Source organism: Malaclemys terrapin, chromosome 4, assembly GCF_027887155.1.
Source record: "Malaclemys terrapin pileata isolate rMalTer1 chromosome 4, rMalTer1.hap1, whole genome shotgun sequence".
Taxonomy (NCBI): Eukaryota; Metazoa; Chordata; order Testudines; family Emydidae; genus Malaclemys; species Malaclemys terrapin.
The window spans coordinates 59,132,667-59,157,052 of record NC_071508.1 but is presented as its reverse complement, the minus strand read 5'-3'; the positions used below and the strand labels follow the sequence as shown (position 1 = coordinate 59,157,052).

Genomic DNA, 24,386 nt, shown 5'->3' with positions numbered 1-24,386 from the left:
TCCAGTTTCTCATATGCCATTTAATGTTATAAGGGAGAAAAGCTTCATGCACATATCTCATGTAAAGTTTAAGACATATTTGTTGATGATTCCCTATTGGAAAAGGTTAATTCCAAAAACTCAGCCCTGATAATGCATTAGGCAAGGCCAGAGATATAAACTCATTGAAACTTCAGAGCAAACTTTAAAGGGCACACCAGGCAAAGATTATATTGAGTTTCAATCTCTGGAATCAGGGCCAATTCGGTGAACGTTCTCCACTAGTTTGACATCATCCTTTGCAAAGCGAATGCTAGCAATCCTATATCTGGTACCCCCCAAACTCAGGTTGTCATGCATGTTACTGGAACAATTCTATCTCTAAGATTGTGTCCAAAGGGGGCTCTATTCTTTTCATCTCCCTGCACTGCAAATATATTCCCTTCTCTTTCTTTCTCTCCATTCTCTTCTTCCAGCTTTCCAAGGGAGAAGATACTAATGGTTTTAGGCTGTAAATTCTTTGGGGAATTGACTGTTTTTGTATGTGTTTGTACAATGCCCAGTACAATGGGGGTGACTGAGGTATCAGCCTGGGCACTACCCTCACATAAAATACTTAATTAATAATAGTACTGAATAAGATCCTTAGAAAAGAGGTGAGCATTGAGTTTAAACCTGAATGCACTCAGGTTTGGGGTCAGTTTATTCTCCTCCCATATGGAGCGTGCACCAAACTGAGCTTGTCTAGCATGTGGAACATAACAATAACTGTCTAGGAGAGTCATGGATGGATAGCTGATCCCTGAGATAGCACAATCCCTGTCTATTAAAGGATTTATAAATTAAGAATAGGATTTTGAATTCATTCTTGAAATGAACTGGGAGCTGGTAGAGGCCCTCTCTTGATCAGATTTACAGGCTTAACCTTCATTTTGTTTAGATTTAACATCAGCCAACTCTTTTCTCACCTATGTACTAATCTCTGATAGACATGGAGATAGCTGCGAGATGGTGGTATATATTGTAAACGATTAAGGGAGCCAAGATCATTTGGTCATTGGCATTTGAGCCCATAAAGTGTCAGTTTCTCATAGCATCTATATGTAAATATGGAAAAAGTGGTGGTGAAAAACAAGTTGTACAGCAGCACCCTCTGAGTATAGCCTTCAAGGAAAGATTTCAGAGCATTTCCCTTGACCCTTGTCTCATCTCTTAAGTATCTTATAACAGTAAGGTCTAAGTGTATGGGAACAGATGTTCTTTATCCATGGATTGCAGGAGACTATTCATCTGCACCACCAGCACCATTTCAGATTTATTCCTGGCCAGAATGGAGCAGATCTAAGATTGGCTTGAAGTATGTACTTGCGGGCTTTGTGATTAGCTTGCTAAGAGACAGATTTGGTACCAAGATAGATCTGTTATGTGTCATAAAGGTTTCTTTGGGAATGGGAGATTATAGCAGGTTTTAAGGTGGGAAGTAGTATCCCTTTTTCAAACATGGTGTTAACAGTCTCTATTACAAGGACTCCTAGTTACTCTTCTCTCTCTTTCTCCAGCCAGCAATGACTTGCTCTTGATTGGTATGTATAGGACTTCTAAATGGACCAAATCAGGGGAAGGAATGTGTCATGATGTTGGACATGTACATGATGTTCAGTTCCAGGTATCTCAAGAAACCTTGGATATGGGTGAGCTCAGTGAAAAAAGGATGAATGCACCCTTATGCAAGAAATGCTAGCTTGTGTTATGTAGGCAGAGAGATAAAGCAACTCACCCCAACAGCTTTTGAGCATGTTTGTAGGAAGAAGAGAAGAGAGAATCTATGAACACAGACATATTGGTGTCACTAGGCATAGGTACCAGGTAACTCGGGAGGGCGGAAGGCCATAAGTGTCGATGAACCCCCCCTGCTCTGGGGCTAAGTGAGCCAAAGCAACCCCATCTTGTGAACTTTAACCAGCCTCAATGGTAACAGCCTAAAAGCAGAATATGTAACAGTCAGCTTTTTTAGCAGACAGCTGCAGTTTCGCTCAAACTAGCAAAAGCAGTAGTGATAAGGAAGGGTGAGGGGGGGAGGGGGAAGTCTACATGTCTCTGGGCCTGCAAGGCCAAAGATAAACATGCGGATGAGAACTTTTCTAACACGCCACAATGTCCCGCCTACTGTAACTGCTGTCGGGAAGGGAGGAGTGGAGGGGAAACAGAACAAAAGGCTTACACAAGCAGCTTGGAATATAAAATGGGAAACTTGCTTGTATTTGTTGCGCTTCTGATTTGAGACATGCTGGTCTCCTGAGTGCCTTTTCGAGATCTCGAATAAACTTGGTTTGCTTATCCACTCTAGTGTGTCTATTGGTGCGACGCAGACCGGGCAACGAACCCCGCTGTTGCCCCCTCGGGCCCTCTGGGCCAGCAACAGACATGTAGAAATTATTTGCGCTTCCACTTGTATGCCTCAGCTTGGGTTTTCCACCATCAGTAATCCAGTTTCTATCCATTTTTCTTGCTCTGAGAAACATAAAGATCCATATAGACGGGGGAAGAGAACAAAGTAATTTCACAGATACTGTACTAATATATGTACATCTCCACTTCCTCCTTCATGACTATACTTTGTGAATTGGGCCAAAATTGTAACCACAGATCTAGACCCTCTCAATTTACCAGGGTATACAGATTCAAAATTCCAGGATCCAAATCTAACGCTATGGTATTGGTTTCAAAACGACAAGCACATGAAAACTCATCAGCATGGCTGATCTTATGACAACCCATAATTCAAAAGCATCACACCCTATCCCAAAGTTCTGAGCGTGTGGCAAAACAACATCGCTCCCAGCCACAAATTACAGATGTTACACCAAATTGTCCCAATAAAGATGATCACTAGAACAACACTGGTACGTCTCTGTTTTCAGGGCCTGTCTGTCATTCTTACTTACAGAATGCTGTTTTGTAAACTCTTTGCAGTCTGACCGCTGGGAGGAGATGCCGGCCAGCTGAACCGGTGACACTGACAGCAGGCTAGCGACCTGTCTGTAGGTTCTTATATGCCCCCGATAGCCACGCTAACGGGCTGGATGAGCCAAGGATCATCGTTATCAAGCTTCTCGTCCTCCTCACCCCCTACCATCACCAAGGCCGCTAGCTGCCACGGAGAACTAAGAATCTCCCGGTTCTGAGGTTCATTCCCGCCCCCCATGGTCTGTAACCTGCTGCGCCACTGGTGAGGGGGCAGTTCCTGCCCGTCAATCTCCCCCCGTCCACGCGCCTGCTCGAATCCCCCGGAAAACCGGCTCTGTGCGGCGACCCAGGTCCCGCTCTCACAGCCCCATCTCCCCACACCGGCTCCTCCGTCCCTCACTTGCGGCTGCATCGCCCCCACGCTACCTCCCCCTCCCGCCTCTGCCCCCATCTCCTCCCCCGGCCTGTCCCACTCCTGCTGCGAGCGGCTCTGGGCACCACCCCGTCACCATGGGACCGGTGACCTCCTGGTGGCGCACGCGGCTCCCCAGCCCGCACCCTGGGGCACCGAACGTCACACAGGCGACAGACACGCGCCTCGACCCGGGCTTCGCCCTCGCTTTCGGTTTCACCAGGCAGCGCCCCCACCCCCCTCACTTCCGCCTGGGCAGGGCCTGGAAAGCAGCAAACCCACTACACTCCCCCGCACGATACCGGGCGTTCGGCGCAAACCTCGCGATATTTCACCCCTTTCCCGTTTCCTCCCTCCTCTCTGGCGAGAGGAGGAGCTTGCAGCGGCCGAGCCGAGGCCGAGCGGCCTGGGAGGTACAGCAGGAGCCTGGTAGCGAGGCGGCCGTTGTCCCGGAACCTGGCGGGGTCGGTGAGAGATCGGCCGGGACCCCCAGGGCCGGCGGGGGCTGACAGGATGGGGAGCGCGGCTGCATGGCTGTGTGGGGGCGGGAGTGGCTGTGGAGCCGGGCCGAGGGGGAGCGGAGCTGTGTTGGGGAGGAGGCTGGAGGTTCCGGGCGGGGAGCGGAGGCTTCGAGGTTGTAGGGGTGGGGAAGCAGGTAGGGCTGCGGGGCGCACAAGTGGGGTGTCGCTGGGGTGGGTGTAGATAAATGACCCCCCAACCCCCTGGTAGCAGGTTTGCTGTGACTGTCTATAAGGTGCTACTTCGTTATAAGTGACCGTTCCTTCGTACTCTGTGTACATTTGATATCTTGCCTTCTGGGAAGATGGACAGTGGATTTGTTTCCTGATGCTCTTGGTTGGCTAGTCATACTAGTAGCTTTTGAATGAAGTGGTTGGAGATGCTATTAATAAATCGTGTTAATGAAGGTTTTCTGTCACGTGTCAGAATGGCATTTCCTGTTGGGGATTGAAAGGAGCTCTGTTCTCTTGTGTGCCAGTTAAAAACAGTGATTAAACTGTAAAGGGCAGTTCTGCAGGTTCCTATGAAATTAATATCCCTTCCTCCTGGTGGTGACTAGTGAACAGTGGAACGTTCCTTTGTGTACAGTCACTTAAAGCAGGGCACTTAGCTTTTGGGGCTGTTCTCTCAACACCAAAATGAACTACTCTCAATGGATGGCTAGATAAAAACAATGAGATGGTGGGGTGTTGTTAAGACTGTAGCCTGTCCCTGATTCTTCTGGATTTGAGATTTGTTTTTGGTGATGTTGAATTTGTCAATGTTTACAGAGTAATCTGAAATCCTATTGTAGTATCATCAGACAGTGGTTTTCAACCTTTTTTTCATTTGCAGACCCCTAAATTTCAAATGGAGGTGTGGACCCCTTTGGAAATCTTAGACATAGTCTGTGGACCCCAGGGATCCACAGACTTCAGGCTGAAAACCACTGTCCTAATGGTGAATGTACTGATTGACCAGCAACTTTGCCTTACCTTGATGAAGTCTTAGTTCTGATGTTTTCTTCAGCAACTCCAGCTTTTCCACTGAGCCTCCTGAAACTATTGAGAGTGCCTCCTTGTCCCGAAGTATCAGTCTGTTATCAAAGATACGCTTAGTAATGCTGTGTTGGCACCTGAAATGCACAATGTTGTATTCTGACAAAATTGCTTTGACAAAATGCAATTGCAAATTTTGGGATGAGTAAAATGCAGTTGATCACCAATGCTGCAAGCAACATAGCATAAAAACCCACCCGCAACCCCACTCACCTCTCCAGCTGTCACTTCATCTCCTTCCTCCATTTCATCTCTAAGATCATGGAATGTCATCTAACACCTGTCTGGAGTTCCTTTCCTTCAACTTCATCCTTGATCCTTTCCAATTTGGGAAATGCCCACTTCACTTGTTACCCAGGGCTCTTTCAACCCAAAGCTCTTGGTAACTTTTACTCAGTGTGAGATGGTGTCAGGAAATAAATCGGGAGACACGGCTGTCCGACCGATAGATGGCTGTCACAAACTGAAAGCACTCTTGTGTTGTCCTCTTAAAGCTAAACTTTACATAGTCTCAAGCACTTACATCCGCAACAGTTAGTAAAACACCCCAAACCCCTGATAATTACTAAAGCTGAGTGCGGCTCTTGAGTGATACAGCGGCAGGCTTCCAATGGCCAAATCTTCCCTCTGCCGGTGGGGACCACAAGATGTATCCAGAGGAAGCGTCCAAAAGAGTCCAACTACCTCAAACTTTTCACCCTTATTTATACATTAGTAATAGAATGACATGTCCCTTAAAGAAAACTTGTCAAGTAAGCAGTTTCAATGGTCAAGCAAGAGGTTCCTTCTGATTATTGATTAACCAGTTGTGGGTTTTTCCAGAGTTTGCAGCCCTGAGGCCCCAATAGACATTCCTGAGGCACATCCTGCTCTTCTAAAATGTATGTATTAGCAAGTTCAACACAATTCTTATCAGGAAGGATGCGGGGTTAAGCTGCCCTTTCTGTGGCATCCAAAACCCCCTCTCTTCCTGCCTTGGTTATGCTGAGACTACTGACTAGGTTGCTTTTAGCAATAAGCCATAGTGGTTTCAGGCACTTTACTGGTTTGCCAAAATCTACCTGTACACACTCATCTGACTAGTTCTCACCAAAATTCACAAACAAGTACTCCATCTTTGTCATTCTTATTTGTTGACTGACTTTGACATCAGTCATGCTCTTAAAATCTTGTCCTTCCTTTGGCTTGTAATAGCTCTGTCCTCTACTGGTTCTCCTCTTACCTGAGACTATTCTTCAATGTTTCGTTCACAGGATACTCCTCGTCCCTGCTCCAACATTCAGTGGGGGTACTACAAGGCTCTTGGATTCCTCTTGCCCCTCTACACATTATATCTGGATGATCTAATTCAAAAGCAAGGTTCTAGTCATCATCTTTATGCAGATTTACAGATCTTTGTTGCTACTTCAGACCTGCCTCCTTCTATCTAGACTAAATCTTTCTACATCACCTTATGTATATGCATCTGAGAGAGACCAGATAGGTGAGGTAATGTCTTTTATTGGACTAACTTCTCTTGGTGGAATGGACAAGCATTCGAGCCTAGTCCACCTTGTGTATCTCATCCTAGGACCAACAAGCTACAGTAACATCGCAAACAATGATGGTATATACATCTCTCAGTTCAACCTGACAGTATAGCCAAAACTGAACTGTTTTCTCTAAACATCTCTCCCCTTTCTTAGTGCCGTTGTTGTCCACGGCTGCTGTCTCTTTTTACTCAGGACTGCAGTCTTGGTTTCATCTCTGACTTATTCTCTTTCTACTCTGACATATCCAGGCTGTCTAAATCTAGCGGTTTTTCCCTGTATGGCATCTCTAAGGCCAGGTCTACCCTAACCCCCTAATTCGAACTAAGGTACGCAACTTCAGCTACGTGAATAACGTAGCTGAAGTTCGAAGTACCTTAGTTCGAACTTACCTCGGTCCACACGCGGCAGGCAGGCTCCCCCGTCGATTCCGCGGTACTCCTCTCGTCTAGCTGGAGTACCGCAGTCGACGGCGAGCATTTCCGGGTTCGACTTATTGCATCCAGACAAGATGCGATAAGTCGAACCTAGAAGTTCGATCGCTCGCCGCTGAACTACCGGGTAAGTGTAGACCTTCCCTAAGACTGGACATTTTCTTCCATCCACACAGCTAAAACTTTTGCCCAAAGCCTCATGTATATGTCTACACAGCAAAGAAAAACCTGTGGCTGGCCCGTGCCAGCCAGCTTAGGCTCAGGGACCGTTCCATTGCTGTGTAGACTTCTGGGCTCAGGCTGGAGCCTGAGCTATGGGACCCTCCCACCCCACAAGTGTCCTGGAGCCTGGGCTTCAGCCTGAACCTGGCTGTCTATGCAGAAATGAAACAGCCCTGCAGTCTGAGCCCTGCGAGCCAGAGTTGGCTGGCATGGGCCAGTCACAGGCTTTTCTTTGCTGTGTAGAAATACCCATTAGCTCTTTGATTGCTGAAACTTCCTCCTTTATAAACCCTTCCTGGCTCTTGGGCAGTGAGTCCTAAGTTTATGCCATGATCCTTTTGTCACTGGTGTTGAGTAGTATTGAGCTAATTATGGTTCTGTTGGAATGGTATTCTTGCTTATTGAGGCAGTTGAACTGTTGATAGCTGTGACTGGCCTTTTGACTTCTAGCCCTGCATATACATTTGGAGATGAGTGATTAACCTGTGAATTGCTATTCCATTTGGTCCTGCAGTAGCAGGCAAGATTTTGCTTTCATGTAGGATGAGCCCCCTCCTGCTTCCATTGAAATCAATAGGAGCAGGCTGAGTGACTGAATTTCACTGAGCTGATCTATTATGTCCTTGGAAAAGTAGGAGGACAAGTTTTTAGGTGTGTGCTGTTGTGAGACTAGACATTTCTCTTCCATGACTCTTGCAGTAGCAATAAAGTGAAACTTAGGACTGTTCTTCTACATCTGCTGTTACACAGGTGAGAATGTTGTCAGTTTCACTCAACTGCCATCTATTGTTTATTCATGAGGGGAAGTTTTCTCTACATCACTGTAGAGTACATGGCTGCTATTTTAAGTTCTGAATTACTTGCATCTCACCTAACCTAATGTTAGTTAATGCTGTATTGCAAGGGATCTTTATCAATTAGGCTTTGATCAGTGTCAATTTAGTAACATTTTATAAGTAATTATGATTGATATACAGCCACATAAAGTTGCTTTTATATAGTAGATGTGTACTTAAGTCTACAGCAAATTTATTTAACAGACATGGATCTTCACAGCAGGTGGGGTAGGATGTGTGCGCGCGCCAATGGCAAATGCTCACTTGGAACGTCTTACAAAGCAGATGTCATTGGGACTGTAAGCACACCTGCTGATCTCCTCATCTCATCCCAGCTAAGGATATATAAAGGAGTGCAGTTCAACTGCTATTCATATTCTTCCGCCAACTGTAGGCAGTGAGCAGCAAATTAACTGTCTGTCCCTTTTTGGAAGTTTAGTATTTTGACTTAGAAATCTGGAATATTTAATAGTGTGACTTTTGTCAAAATTTTGGCCCCATTGGGCATTCTATTTTCCAGGCTCCAGTGAGACTTCCTTGTGCTATTGTGAGTCTGTTGTTCAGCTTTAAGATGTATTTCTCTGAGGGTACTGTATCTGCAACAGATAGTTTTCTGTACCTACTCTGCTTTCTCTGTATTAGATTTTTACCAATCATACTTGTAGGGCTATTAGCCTTAAATTCCACCTGTTGGCTAATTGAATATTGTCCTCTTACTGATCAACTGGAGCAGTCAATGTGCAGTACCTGGCCCCTATCTTCTGAATCAAGAACAGGCATCCAGCAGACTTCCTTGCCAGAAAAAGCTTGATATCCAAGGACTTATCACTTACATTTGATACTGAGGGTTAGGCTAAGCTACCACCAAAGAACTCTTCAATCTCATAGTTGCATTCCCCAAAATCTGGCACCTAGAGTTGGAAGATGTCTGCTCTGTCAAGCTCAACACTGGCTTCAGTGTCAATGTGGAAAGACCTGTTGAACCTTTAGAGGATTATTTGCTGTCACAGTGTTTATTTCGAGTTGAAGAAATGGAGCCATGTGTCTCACAACTCAATTTGATGTCATAGCCAGTGTAACAGATTAGTGTGCCACTGGAGGCCTGGTGCTAGCCATCCCTGATTACAGAATCAACCACACCTTGCAGAGATCACAGTGATTGCCCTATAAAGAGCAGTGGAAAGCTCAGAAAATTGTGGAGAAACTGCAGAGTGTATGAATAGCTCTTGCATGGAAGACCTGAGACCAAGGGAGCTGTGACAGAGAAGCACAGGGAGCAGAAGGCTCCTGTGGGGAAATTCAGATGGAGTTTGACCCTAGAAGTTTGGGGGCGTAGCAAGGTAGGCTCCAGATAGGAAGAGCTGGGAGGATGGGCTGTGAGAACAGACTAGGACAGAAGAAGAGCTCTGGCTGAGAAAGAAGACACCAGAGCAAAGTATGGACTGTAGTGTGGTGATGGACTTTTATTTTGGGACCCTGAGGATTGTTGAGCCATTTTTGTTAATACCCTTGCCTGGGCCTGATTTAATATCTACATGAAAATCTGTGTTCAGCAATTAAGGGGCTCACATGAGGGGGGCTAATAGTGGCAGGGGGCCTGCAAAGTGACCCCTGGCTATGAGGGGGTGCTCATTAAATGGCCACCCCATTACAGCCAGCATGGTGCTGCATCATCTTCCATGCCAGGCACTTCTCTGTTAGAGGCCTTCTAGCATCCGCTCCATCTGGTTTTGGAGACCTTTGTCTGCTGAATTGGGTTTCAGTGCATCTGTATCCGGCATCTCAGTGCTTCAGCGTCAGTGCCTCAGGGAGGATTGATAGCATTACATCCAGCTCCCAGGTGCCAAAGAGTCTGTTTGTTGCACTGAAAATTCTGATACTTCCACTCCTTTTTTTTTTTTTCTTTTTTCCTTTTCTTTTTTTCCCCTAGGACCAGGCAACAGAGAGAGTTGCTATTGGGAGTTAAGTCTGTTTGCTGCCATTTTTACCGGGTTAGTTTTTTTCCTTTGTGGCACAAAACAGGGAATCTTCTCCTGCCTCTCCCTTCAATGGGTCAAATATACCACACCTTGGAGAGGTGGATTCTAGTCCCTGGAATCAACTTCATTGCTATTCAACAAATGTGCATACAACTATCAGTTTGTTAGCTAATTTATGTCTTCCATATCTAGGATAAACTATCCCCCTTATTTTATCAACTGCCTGAGGAAGCTAAACCCAGGGCATTTAGAGACTTAAGTTGCCATTGACACTGCAGTGAAAACCGAGGCAAACATAGTAACCGCACACCCGTCCTGGCTAAGGTGTTCTGATTTGCCAAATGAGATACTGAGTGCGATAGGAGATCCTCCCCTTATGGACTTACAATATTCAGTGGCAAGACAGAACTCATTTTACCATCTTAAAGGCTAATGGTCCATATCAATGTCTGACCCTCTATGTATGCGGTTGTAAGTATATCTTTTGTGCACATCCCAGATTCTTATTGAAGATGATCCCTGGTGTAGGTGGAAATCTGTCATCTTTTTTAATGTTGTTTTTCCCCAAGCCTATTTGTTACCAGGGAGACTAATTGCAGTAAAAGTGGATTTGCCTCAGTGAAATGTTAGCGAGATTAGTTCTGTCTCAATCAGCAAATGTTTTCTCATTCAGTTCAGACTACCGCACAGCTTCTCTCAGTGGTATCAACACTTTTTTAATCTTTTGATACATTTCTCTTATGACCTGGTCTTATTAGAGCAGTAAGAGCTGAAAAATGTCACTTGGCCTGGCATAAACTTGGACAAAAAAACCTGATGCAAAAAGCAATTTATATGAGTAAAAATAGCATCTGTACTTACACTATCTATGATTTAAAAAAAATATACAGTGGCGCAAATCCTCATTCTTTAGGACGTCACCTGTTTGCTAACTATGGTTGGGAAGTAAGTACTTTCCCCATGGTATAGTAAAGCCAAAGGCATTGTAGAGTTTTTGCCTGTCTCTGAAGCATCCAGTTAAGGACAATGCAGGATCCTGGGAAGAATTCTTGTGTAAGAGCTTATTTATTATCTGCTACATTGAAACATTTTGTTACAGTACACCGCTACCTCGATATAACGCTGTCCTCGGGGAGCCAAAAAATCTTACCGCGTTACAGGTAAAGCTGCGTTATATTGAACTTGCTTTGATCTGCCGGAGTGCGCAGCCCCGCCCCTGCGGAGCACTGCTTTACCGCGTTATATCAGAATTTGTGTTATATCGGGTCGCATTATATCTGGGTAGAGGTGTATATGATTCGGGACACTGGTAGGTTGGGCCTTCTTGGTGATGACATAGCTGCACACTGTCTCCCGGTGGTACATAGATCTAGTATCTCAAACTTACTCACAATCCCTGTGTCTGTTACATTAAATGAAGGGAGAGAGGGAGTGTTGATGGAGAGAACAAAGATGAACGCGGTGAGAGAAGTAAGGGAGGATGAGGAAAGTGAAGGAGAAAAAGCAGATTTTTAAATTGCTCCTTTCCCTCCAGAAGTTTGGCTGCCACTTCAGCTGCAGTTTAGTCCGTTTGGCCTCTTTTGCCTCACTTTCCAGTGTAAAAGTTAAATTGAGAGCTGTTTAATATTCAAATGTTAATTTTTATAAAAAGTTGAAATTAGCTGCTGCATACTTATTTTGATAGGGCAGCTGGCTTGAACTGGAGGGTAAGGTGCTAAGGCTAGGATATTTGCTGGCATGGCTGTCAGTCAGGAGTGTGAAGAGGTGTGATCTTTGACGACACAGCTGTACCATAAGAAGCCCCTAGTGTAGACACAGTTGCACTGGGCTGGTAAATCTGTGCTTTTATGGGTATAGCTTTTTTTGCTCAGGGGGTGATGTAGATTTACTATACTCATAGAAAGCACAGTTTTACTGTTCTATCTCTGTATGTGCTCAGAGCGCTTTGCTGGTAAAGTATACTTGTAAAGTTCTCCTAGTGTAGGTATAGCCTAGAATAGTCCAGGGAGCCTGTGATGGGTTAGGACCCCCTCACCACCCCCCATTTGTCCGGGATGCCACCTGATGTATTTGGGTTTCACTGAGCCCGCCTGCTCCACTAGTCTGGGCTCCCTCTCCCTGTTTTGCTGAATCAGGCTCTCGGCCTCTGGAAGCACACACACAGATAGGGACGCACCATCTGTAGAATCACACACGGTCTGCAAGCAGCTCTCTATGGGAAGATTCAGCAAGGAAATTGCCCAGCACTCAAGTGCACACCCCTTTGGGGGAGTAAACCCAAAATAATATTGTCTTGCGGTGTATAGAAAAGTCTGCACAGTGCAGGCTCATAAAAATTCACCCTCTCCCTCAATGTGGAGAGAGATGCACAGCTTCTTGCCTCCCCCCACCCCCATATGAATTGCACAAGCTGGGTTATGTTATAAACAAGAAATAAGTTTAACTATAAAAGGTAAATTTTAAGTGATTATAAGGGATAACAAACAGAAGAAAGCAGATTACTAAGCAAATAAAACAAAACACACATACTAAGCTTAAGATCTTAAAAAGACTTGGTTTCAAGAAGGAATTTCTCACCCTAAATGTTGCTTTTGGGGCAGGTTGCAGAAATTCTTGAAGGTTAGCTATCCTGCTTGCAGCTTAAATCTTCAGGTATCTTATTCACAGACTAGATGAATTCCATTTCCAGACTGGGTTCAGTACTCTGCCCCCTTTCCCTTTGTCCTTGTTCCTTAGGTGTTTCCAGCAGTCATACTGGGTGGGGATTCAGTGAAGAGTGAACCAAGATCAACTTACTCCCCAGCCTTAAATAAGATTTACATAAGGTGGGAATCTTTTGTTTCCCAGTCTTGACCTCCCTCTCCTTTTAGTGGAAAATTACTAGAAGTCCAAGGTGGTGTTTAGTACCAGGTGACAGGACCACCTGACCTATTAGTTTCACCACAATGTCCCAGAATGCCATTTAGGAAGGAGAGAGATTAGTATCTTCAAAGTCTTATTGTTTCTTCCTAATGGCCCATCAAGGCTGTTGTCTGGTGGGTGTCTCCCAAATACACATCCATACATAGTCAATATTCCTAACTTTAGATACAGAAATGGTACATGCATAAAAATTGGATAATCACATTCAGTAAATTATAACCTTTCCGATGATACCTTACAAGCCCCATCTTGCATAAAATATATCTGTTATGCCATATCCATATCATAAGCATATTTCCATGAAGAATATGGGGTATAAAGTGAGCAAGTAATTTGGAAAAACAACATTAACAGTAGTTATGGCAGGAGTGCTAGAGTAGATAGGGTATAGGTGTTCTTAGCACCATGTCACTGCTCAGAACAGATCTAAACGAGACAGGCTTTCAGCAATGATGGGGAGATAATACCTATGAATAGGGGTACTGATGTTCTGGCCAAATTCTAGTGTGTGTGACTATTTACGCTTCTGCCTGCTTGCCTAAATTCCTTGTGTAGTTTCAACTGGAAAAAGTACTCTTTACTTCCTGTCCTAAACTACACAGATACATTATTGCTAAACTTGCTGCTTATCATTCCAGAGGTGAGCCCACATTAATAATGGAATCAGTGATGCTTATAGTTTGTATCAATTCAAGGTGAAATGTGGTATGTAAAAAGATTTTATTCATTAAATACTATTTGGGGGCTGAAAATATATGGCATGCTGCACCTATGAATTAACATTAAACAATGCTCTAGATTACTACTAAATTCACCATCCGCTCATACAGAAACACACAGTATCTTATCCACTTTTTTCTGAGACTGAACTAGATTGCAGGTTCCTTTATTAAGCACCAAAAACATTGCTCTTTGATAAATGGTAAATACAGTAATGACATTAGGTTTGTTATAAAACTGTCACATACACTTCATGTTTTGGCCTCCTAAATTTTCAGTTCACATATAAAATGAGTCATAGGGCTCTTTTACTGCTGCAATAACTTAGCATCCCCTAACAAAGGGGTGGGCAAACTTTTTTTGTCCTGAGGGCCACATCGGGGTTCTGAAACTGTATGGAGAGGCAGGTAGGGAAGGCTGTGCCTCCCCAAACAGCCTGGCCCCCATCCCCTATCCGCCCCCTCCCATTTCTCACCCCCTGACTGCTCCCCTCAGAACCCCCGACCCATCCAACCCCCTCTGCTCCTTGTCCTCTGCCATCCAACCCCCTCTGCTCCTTGTCCTCTGACCGCCACCTCCCGGGACTCCCCGTCTCTAACCGCCCCCACAGAACCCCACCCCCTATCCAACCTCCCCTGCTTCCTGTCCCCTGACTGTCCCGACCCCTGTCCACACCCCCCGACCCCTGTCCACACCCCCGCCCCACGTCTATCCGACTGCCCCCTGGAACTCTTTGCCCCTTATCCAACCCCCCCGTTCCCCGCCCCCTTACCAGGCCGCTCAGAGCACCAGGACTGGCAGCTGTGCCGCCTGGCCGGAGCCAGCCACACTATAGGAGGAGGGACAGCAGGGGAGGAGCGGGGACTAGCCTCCCTGGCTGGGATGGTCCTGTGGGCCGTAGTTTGCCCACCTCTGCCCTAATAGATAAATTTAAGATTTTTTTTTTTCTTCCTGCCTCTTTGGGCAGACACAGGTCAAGATAAACAAGTTAACATCTAATTGTGAATTGTGAGAGGTAGCAGTTTCAGCTGCTGCTTTAACCTGGTTTGATACCGATACTGTCAAAATGCTTTTTACTACCGAAAACTTGAATACTCTTGCTTCTATGTTTGTTTTGTGTGCTATACAGAGATGTTTTGTTGATTTGTAGGATATGTTATAATTCTCTTGGTTTCAAAAGTCAAACTGCTATGACTACAGGGCAAATTGCACCTTAGGCCTCTTTAGCTCTCTTGAGTGCCCCACTTAGGTGACTTGCCTGGCTTCCTGCACCTCTCTCAGGGTGTAACTGCAGTCAAACCACTCTTAGATGGGATTTCTGGGCTTCAACTCCCTGATTCATGACCACGAAGGCACAACTTGGTTTGGAGATCTGCAGTGGTTTCCATTTGAGAACCTGTGATAGCATAAGTTTTCAGTGATATAGAAACAGTGTCTTCAAAACAAAACGTTATTTATTTGTTCCTCAAAGGTATGAAGTGTGTACAGTACAGGGTAAAATCAATAGGCCTACACACATGCAGGGGTGGCTCTAGCCACCAGCAAAGCAAACAGGTGCTTGGGGCAGCCCATTTGCAGGGGCGGCAGCTGGCAGGGAGCCAGCATGGGAGCTGAGAACCAACAAGGGGCCCTGGGAGCTGTAGTTCCTTGGTTAGCTCCCTGTCTAAAGAACCAGCCCCGGAGCAGGGAAAGAACTACATTTCCCAGCATTCCCTTGGCTGCTATTAACAGGAAAGGGAGGGGGAGGGAGTATGGTAGCTGAAACCTCATGCTGCAGCTTGCCGTGAATGGAGAGCTCACTGCTAGAACGGGTGGCACTGTGAACGGGGAACAAGTATGCCCAAGGAGTAGAAGGCTTTGCCCCAGATATCCCCAGCCTGGATTAGGGATACTGGGGTTGACCTCACCTTGCAGCCCCCAAAGAAAGAATTGGGTGGACTAAATTGGACAGTGCCCCTCTCTATCTGAAGCCTAGCAAGGGAGGTATGTGGATCCCACTAGAATTTAAAATGAAAAGTAAGGGAGGGGAGGCTCTGGACCTGGGCAGCTTTAGATACAGTACCAGGCACGTAGGCGGATTTCCACTTCTGAGCCATGGAAGCAGAAATTGACTTTTCCTTTCCAGTTTTAGCTAATATTCAGAAAGGGAGTCTAGCATCTGCCTTCCAGATTTGAACATCTCAAAATTCAGGAGTGTTCAAGCTCAATTTAGGCAGCTATTACTTCATTTCTCCCAAATCAAATATACTGATCCACTGTAACTTGCTGTAGAAAAAGCAGGATAAAATTGAGCAAGAAATGCTTCCCAGTGTTTATTAGGACTGGAATTGCTATTTTCAACAGCCATTGCCAATTTTTTTTTTTTTTAGTTTTACTTGTTTAAAAGGAAGACCGTGATATTGCATTGGCAAATTCCCCATAGAAACAAAGAGTGGAACAAAAGAATAATAAAGGCACCTCAACTTTTCCTCATTTATGGAGGACAGTCTTATAATATGCATCCAGATATCCTCCGGTCACACAAGCTGAAAATTGTTCCACTTTACTAGAGTTCTGTAACCATATGGGAACCAATCCTGTCTGTGTTCTGTGCACATCTAAAATTCCTGCTGAATGACCCACCCTGGGAGCGAGTTACCAGTGACCCAGGGCTGGGGCAGAAGGAGGGTGCAGTTGAGGGGGAGAGCCCAGGGCTGGGGCGGCAGGGGGGTGCGGGTGGAGGGAGGCCCAGGGCTGGGGCAGCAGGGGGGTGCGGGTGGAGGGGCGGGTAGACCAGGTCTGGGGTCAGGGCCGGCTCCAGCATTTCTGCCGCCCCAAGCCAAAAAAAAAAAAAAAAAAAAAAAGCCGCGATCGGCGGCGGCAATTGGGGGGGGGGAGAAGAAGCCGCGATCGGCGGCGGCAGTTCAGTGGCAGGTCCTTCGCTCCTAGAGGGAGTGAGGGACCTGTCGCCCCCAAATTGTCACAGGTGCCGCCCCTCTCCCTTGGCCCCCCCAAGCACCTGCTTGTTAAGCTGGTGCCTGGAGCTGGCCCTGGCTGGGGTTGGGGGGGGACGGGGGGACAGCCAAACATTTTTTTGCTTGGGGCGGCAAAAAACCTAGAGCCGGCCCTACACACATGGGGCTTACATCTTAAACTTTCCTTGCCAGCTTTGTAAGTTCCCCTCAGCCCAGCTAACTGTCTCTGTCAGGGAGAAACAGCCTGTCCTGTGGCAGCAGGCTCCCTGTCTTTGCATGTGTCAGTCTGTTAGCTTTCACTGATACAACTTGGGTAGCCTTTGGCTACTCACTCAATCCCTCATTTTTCTAGCATCTATGAGGTTTGAGGATCATCTTTGATCCTAGGTTCAGCTGTGGGAAGGAGAAGCAATTCTGGCCTGGTTGAAGCCACTTTTTTTTTTTTTTTTTTTTTGATGGCACCCCCTCCCATTGTTCCCTCAAGGAACCTTGTATTTACCATTGTTTAGTTTCCTGTGGCTTTTCCCCCTTCACAGCATCCTTTGGTTTAACCTCTGGTGTTCAGGCAGGTTAATATCAGGGTATATGATGTTTATATTAAAAATTACATACAACTCCCTCCCTCATTCTTCACACCAACCATTGAGTTTTGTTAGTCTGAATGTTTGGTGAAGAAATGTATGGAGGAGTTGTTGAACATTTAAGATACTAAAACCCCAATTCTATAAACGCTTATGCATGTGCTTAACGGTGTGTTTGAGTTGTCCCATTGAAGTTAAACACTTAAGCACCTATATGTAAGTATTAATAATGGTGCAGATTAATTAAACAGCTAGCTGAAAAAGATGATCTTACATGTATTAAATAGTTTTTCCAGTAAATATTTTTACAACTGTTTGTTCTTTTCATTTGTTAGAAATGGACATCACAAATTAGAAAACATAATTCCCAAATTAATTTAAAAATGGATTGTGCTTTTCCATTCCTCTGCACTAACCAAATTCTGTCTTCTAAATTCTTAATTAACTCTGTCCAGGAGTCTTGTGATTTACTGTTTGCCTTTATTGGAAGTTTTTCCAAGCAACAAGACATTTTAAATTCTTCTTGGGCAATAGAAACTTTTTGACATTCTCATTAGTTTTGAGAGTAATTTTTCGTTATTAAAATATATAAAAGCTGAAACTTGAATAACAGTGAAAAGGCAGAGGAAGACAAGATCACAGAATATTCAGCTTAATCTGGCCAAACCAATGTAGCAGATTATTTCTGAAATAATTTTCTCTAGGCTTTCCATATCTTATGAAGACAAGAAGTAAATTATGTTAACTGCTTACATGATCAGTAAAGCATGTCCTTCTTCTAATGGTGAAGAATTGATTGATTGATTGGAAAACTTTGCAAATCTCTCTAGAATGTATTTTCCACTCCAGATGTAGCTTGTTTTATGTCACTTGTATTGACTGTGTCTTTTATCAGTCATAAGTTTAATGTTTTACCTAAAAGTACTCTTAATGGATGAGTCACGTACAAAACCATTTCTCAGTTTGAGAAACAATTTAAGCATGCAGGTTTGCAAAGTCTTCACTTTAAGATATTCACATCTAATTCTTATGTCTGTTCTAGAATTTGTAGGATTTTTCATTATATTTAACATTTAAATAATTCTTTGTAATGGGATATTGAGCACAGGCAATAATGTCACTATTTGCTAACTATAAAGTTGGTTCTTTTAATTCTGATTCAACTGGATGAACAATTAACTGTTCATTCACTGTTAGACGATAACATTTTATACCTAAGAAAATCCAAATCTATTCCTGTTCAAGGATTCCTGTAGTAGACAAATGGTTTGTTTCTGAATTATTTAACTTTATGTAGTTAAAATTATATTGAAAAGTGTTCTACTGTGCTTGTAACATCTAATTAATAACCTTTTGTCTGCATACAATGGAATAAATTAAATCAAATTTAAAGTTATTTACTAAAGTATATAGGATTACACCTCTTATAATGAAAACACAATTTTAGTGTCAGTATCAGCAGGCCAGGTAGGAGATATAAGCTCTCTTCTGCACCATGGAGACTGAAGAATATAAAAACTAGAATATACTGTATTCATTAATATAAACTAAGAAAGAGCACTTTGAATTCTTCATCTTTCTTTCTGTATGGCATTGTTAAAGATCGACACTGCTCTTTTAATGTAGGTTGAGTTCTGCATGTGTGCTTTTCAGAGCAATAGTGTGAGGAAGCTTGCAGTGGGATGGCAGGACGGCCTCATCCTTATGACAGTAACTCCAGTGATCCAGAGAATTGGGATCGGAAATTGCATAATAGACCCCGTAAGCTTTGTAAACATTCAAGGTAGGTGCCATATACAATCTATCGCATCTCAGAGCTACAGTAAATCTCATTCTAAAGACAACTGTATTTGGTTGTGGCAAGTCCTGTCATGAATGTGGGAGTTCTTCTCTTTTTAACACAACTCTAGTTAAAAATGTCACTTGAAAGAATTAGTTTTATTGAAACAATTATCAGTCTTCCTAATCTTCTCTTGTATTTGTTCGTTTCTTAGTCTTCTCCAAATTAAACGAATTATGAATTCACTTAGTTGGTAGCTTGTGACGTGGATACCTGAATAGTTGGGATGGATACCAGACAGTTTATTCCCTGGTAATCATTTCAGTGTGTTGGCACTGTTTAACAGCACACTTGGGGTAATTGCAGCTTGCTCATGGGGATGAATTAATATTTGCTTATATGAGTTTCACTCTTTATGGCTCTTTGTTTGCTTAGCAAACTTGCTTGCTTTTGACTGCTAAATGAGTTCTTTACCTAAATACAGATTTTTTCAAGTTGAGATACTTTGTAAATACTCAATTTGAAGACAGTTTAGGGAGTAAATTTATTTTTCAGCTGTTGTATTCAGAATAGAAGCTAAACGAGACAATAGCTTAAGTTGCAAACATTTTTCTAGCAAAGTTTCTCTTCACATATGTGTCTGTTCAAGGATTTGAGCCGTTATTAAACATTAATTACACCTCACAATCTTCTGCTCAGCTAGGTAGGTGTTAGACTATCCATTTTACTGGTGGGGAAACTGATGCATTCAGTTGTTAAATGATTATCAAGTCACACAGTGATTCAACAGTTGAGCTAGAAATACAATTTATAAGACCAGATTGTTATATTCCCTTTATAATTGCTAAACCTTCCTCCCTCAGTAACAGGATATTGCTGTATCAAATAACTTAAATTTACAATATAAAGTTTAATATTACAGTAGGAGATATGGAAGACATGCAATTGGCATAATTGTTTTTCAGCCAAATATGCATCAGGTAAAACAGTTGAATTAATATTATTGAGCACTAATGTCTCTAAAATGAAGCATAAATTAAAGTAAGTTCAAGCAAATAAATGTTTTCTCTTAAAGATAAATAACTTGGTAGTGCTAAGTGCTCTACAGGCTCTAGATCTGTATAATATGCCAAAAATACTCTAATGTCCATTTTGAAGGGAAAGCATTCAAACTAACATTTGACCATTGGATAATATAGGCAGCTTTTGGGAAACTTTGAACAAGAAATTGACTTAATTGTTTCAGCTGACAAGAAATAACTCACACTGAAAAGTCTGTGTCTTTGCCACATTGAGACATTGAAATATATGAAAAGTAGTGTGTAAGGGCAAAGGACTGAATTACTAGAAAACAAAGTGTGCTCCGTCCAAAAGCTGAGCTAAAGAATAGAATTAGTATTTTTAGGAGACCAGTCTATTCAGTATGGGTTTAAACTTACTGGATGATCTTTGCAAAAGAAGAACCTAAAATCTGCATAGAGCTAGTGGTGGTAGAAAAATGCTTTTTAGGATCCAAACTTAAGGCCTTCACTCACAAGGCACTAGCTTGTTATGAGGATTGGGTACCCCAGTCTCATTCATGTTGCACTTTATAGAATATACTTTACATCATGGTAGGGAAAAAATGTTTTGAGAAAGTGCACGTGGTAGTAATGTAACTAGACTGTATTCTAATCCATCTGAACAAGGGAGTAAAGTTAAGGTTGCATGCACAAACTGGCATTTCCTGATTTTGAGTGTGTAACCAAGCAACCTTAGCATTTTTGATATAGTTTTTATGCAGTTTACTAGGTTTAAAAAAGAGACTGTATGATCTGGAACTATTTGCAAATTGTCCTGCACAAGGTTGATAATCGGACAAGGGCTACTTCAGAATTCTGTCTCATTCACTTTGTGCCTTACTAAATGCAGCAAATGGCATGTTGGGAATGTTGTTGGGTTCTTTTTTGAACACACAGAGAGAGTGTAAAAAGAAAATGGCTGAACAGATTTTGCTCAAGTTTAAAATATAAAAATAAAAAGCCTACAGGTAGAACCCAGATCTGAAATGTTTCAGTCCCATAAGTGAAGTTAATGCCTGTGTGTTCCCTCTCTGAGCTCAGTATTCAGTTGTGGTAGCTCATTGCAGGGTACATCTACACTTCAAGCTGAGGGTATGATTCCCAGCTTGACAAGACCTACTTGTGTTAACTCTCCTCAAGCTAGCATGCTGCTGCTTCTGGGAGCCGCGCAGAGCGGGGCAAGCCCTGGATCCCACTCCCTGGCGGGAGCTTGAGGGCCAAATTAAAACGTCTGAAGGGCTGATGTGGCCCCCGGGCTGTAGTTTGCCAACCCCTGCCTTAAGAGTAGAAATTTCATGGTGCTTTATGAACACCCAGATTGCAATCCTGCCAGAAGAGTGAGGTAATTGTGACTATCTTGTGTGATGTTTATCTAATGTAATTTAATTTTTTTTGGAGTTGTCCAGTGTGACAGGATCCCTGGGGTACAACTAGATACCTGGGGTACTGCTGTGCCCCCTTAACTCTTCATCCTGAACTGTCTCTCAGAATGCTTTGCTAGTGGCAAGCAGCAAACCCAGCCACCTGCTCTTATCACTTAGCACAACAGCATGTGGAGCCCCAGCTAAATTGCATGAATGCTCCCTGAGCCATTCACGAATCACACAGAGAAAGGCACCAGCAAATCTCCCACGCCCCCAGCCTTGCACCCCCGGAATATACTGTCTGACCCTGGTCAGAAGCCTGACCAGCATAAATTCATTACCCAGTCTTCCTCTCCCTTGATGTGGAGAGGACACATGCTAGCCTTTGTCAACTGAACTGAGAATTCCTAAGCACTTCAACCAAAACACACTGTTTTAGATAAAATATAAAAACACATTTATTAACTACAAAAAGATAAACTTTAAATGAGTATAAGTGGTAGGCACAAAAGGTCAGAGATAGTTACCAAAGAAAATAAAAGGTAAGCGTGCAGTCTAAATCTTAAACCTTATTAGACTAGGTAGTATTTGGATCAAACAATTTTTCTCACCCCACTGGATGTTGCAGGTAGTTTACAGTCCTTAATACACAGGCTTCCCCTTTAAGCCTGGTACCAGTCTCCTCAGTTCAAGTCTTTGTCTTCCTAGCATTCTTGTTGCTTCCAGTATCAGTGGGGGAAGAGAAAGGTAAAAGCATGATGCCACTGTCCCCTATTTTATATCCTCATTCCATGTGTCTGGAAAACACTAGCCCAGACATGTCCTGGTGGGCTTTGAGTCAGATTTGAGCAATTACCCATTGTGTGATGCTTGCACAATTCTCTTACGGAATTGTGAATTCCTTGCTTACAACTCCCTTTTCGATGAATGGTCGTTTAACACCCTCCTGGGTGTGGATCACCGCTTTGCTGTCACTGGAGAACTAGTGGTGGATGACTCCCAAACTTACAACATATTTAAATGACAACCGTACAGCAACGTCTCATAACTTCATACATGGTAATGATATACATATTTTGACAGAACAATGGTTTTCAGCAGAATATGACTTTTCATATGATATCTTACGTGGCATGCTTTGTGTGAAATATCTGAATGATGAATATGGGAGTTGTAGGATTCTACTTTGGGGTACAGTATGTCACACCAAGGTAGGCTTTGAAAATGATTGGGTGCCTACTGGATAGTGGGGTGGATGAATTTGACGACTCTTTATTCACTAGGGTTTGCTAATCAAGGATGCCACAGAAAGTTGTTGTGTTCTGGGCTGCAGTACTGAGTCAAGAAATGGAAGGAAGAAGCAATTGGAAGGACAAGTTGAGGCTGTTTGGTTAGGGGCAGGAAGTTGGGATACCGAGACCTCAGAGAAGGCATGAGGGATATTGAGTGCCCTGTCTCTCGCTTGTAACTTGAAAGACTTGGTATAGGGGAAATAGATATTCAGACTCTTGCCCATCCTATGGACAAGGCATCTACAGGATGAGTTGCTGCCTTCTTTACCCTGTTGTAGAGCTCTGGCTTGTTTTACTTCTAGGGGAATTCTGCGCCACTGCACACAAGCAGAATTCATGTACTGCACAAAATTCTTTTTCTCAGTAGAAAATACATTCTGCTGAGAAGTGCTGCAGTTATGTCTTTTGCCCACCAGGGGGCCACTGTGGTGCCAGAACAGAGAGCAGCAGCTCCCAGGTGGGAGCAGCCCCAGCTGCAGATAGGGAAGAGAAGAGGCTGCATTCCTCACAGTGCCCTGTCTGTGGGGCCAAGTCAGGAGGCACGGGATATGGGGGGACAGACAGCGTGGGGCACATGGAGCTGCTGGGGAGTTAAAGATTGGAGTTCAGAAGGGCTAATTGGGGGGACATTCTGGGATGGAGCTCAATGGGTGTGCAGGGACACATGGGAATTGGCAGAGGAGGGGTGCAGGCCCCTATGGGGAGGGAGTTGCTGAGTGTGGGGCATAGGGCCGGATGGGATAGGTGAGTGCAGGGACACATGAGGGGAGGGGGCTGGCTGAGTGAGAGTGCAGGGACACATGGGGATGGGGAGGAGGGGTGCAGAGACATGTGTGGATGGGGGAAGAGGGGTGTCTGAGTGGGGTGCAGGGACACATGGGAACAGAGGGGAGTACAGGGATACATGGGGACGGGGCAGATGTGCCTGACGGAGAGGCTAGAGGTCAGCCAGGGTCTGCATGGGGAAGGCTTCCTAACAATCTCCCACCCACAACCCAACAATTCTCCAAGTTAACACTCAGGCTCTTTCCCAGCAATTACTTCCCTCTCCCTCAGCTTCTCTGTTACTCCTGACTCCCCCCAAGTCTTTGCACTGCTTTTGAAGGATGCAGGAAATACATTTCTGTATTGTAGTTTAAATTAATTATTACTCAAAGTTCTGTATTAATATGCCTAGTAAGGAATCTATTTGTCCAAAAAAGATTCAGGAAATGTGTGTGTGTGTGTATTGTTACAGACATACTTACTGACAGTTATTTTTAAACAAATTACCAAAATAATTAAAACTGGCTTGATTGTATTGTATTATTTTCATGAGTAAAATATGCAGAATTTTAAAATATTGTGAGTAGAATTCCCCCAGGAGTATTGTTTAAGCAGCAAACAGATCAAATTTTGGAACCCGTCAGTGGCTGTAGATTCTTAAAAATACTGATTGGGCCAGATCACATTTGCTATGTGAATCAATTCTGAGCCAGTTGACCTGGACATTGAGTGTCTCTACCAGATGTATGGCTTTGGCAGTGCTGCTGACTTACCAACAGATCAACAATTTGCAGATCCAGTCTGTGCCACTTTTAAACTTGTCTAGCTCATAAATCTTGGGCTGAGAGGTTGTTCAGGTTGCACGCAGAGCATTTAGACTGGACTCCATGACGAACCCATAGTGGATAACATCAATAGAAATTGTGCTGTGAGGAATCAAGCAGCCTAACAATTCCCTGACATGATGCAATGATAGATGGAAGTGTTGCAGTCTCTGAGGATGAATGAGTGGAGAAGTGTTCTGAAATGAAGT

The 24,386-nt window shown here is 43.8% G+C and overlaps 1 protein-coding gene across 3 annotated transcripts in view; it reads left to right on the top strand.

Moving 5' to 3' along the window:
• Window positions 1–3,712: 3,712 nt before the first annotated feature.
• The window catches only part of BTBD10 (BTB domain containing 10), a 49,913-nt gene continuing 29,239 nt past the window's right edge, over window positions 3,713–24,386 (top strand). Inside the window, exons 1-2 of one of the 3 annotated variants that reach the window (XM_054027300.1) lie at window positions 3,762–3,822; window positions 18,718–18,874. In XM_054027300.1, coding sequence (XP_053883275.1) covers window positions 18,774–18,874 — 101 coding nt within the window. In that variant the 5' untranslated portion in view covers window positions 3,762–3,822; window positions 18,718–18,773. Of the gene's footprint in view, window positions 3,827–18,717; window positions 18,875–24,386 lie in introns of all 3 variants that reach the window. The other 2 variants (XM_054027302.1, XM_054027301.1) reach the window with 2 other exon arrangements.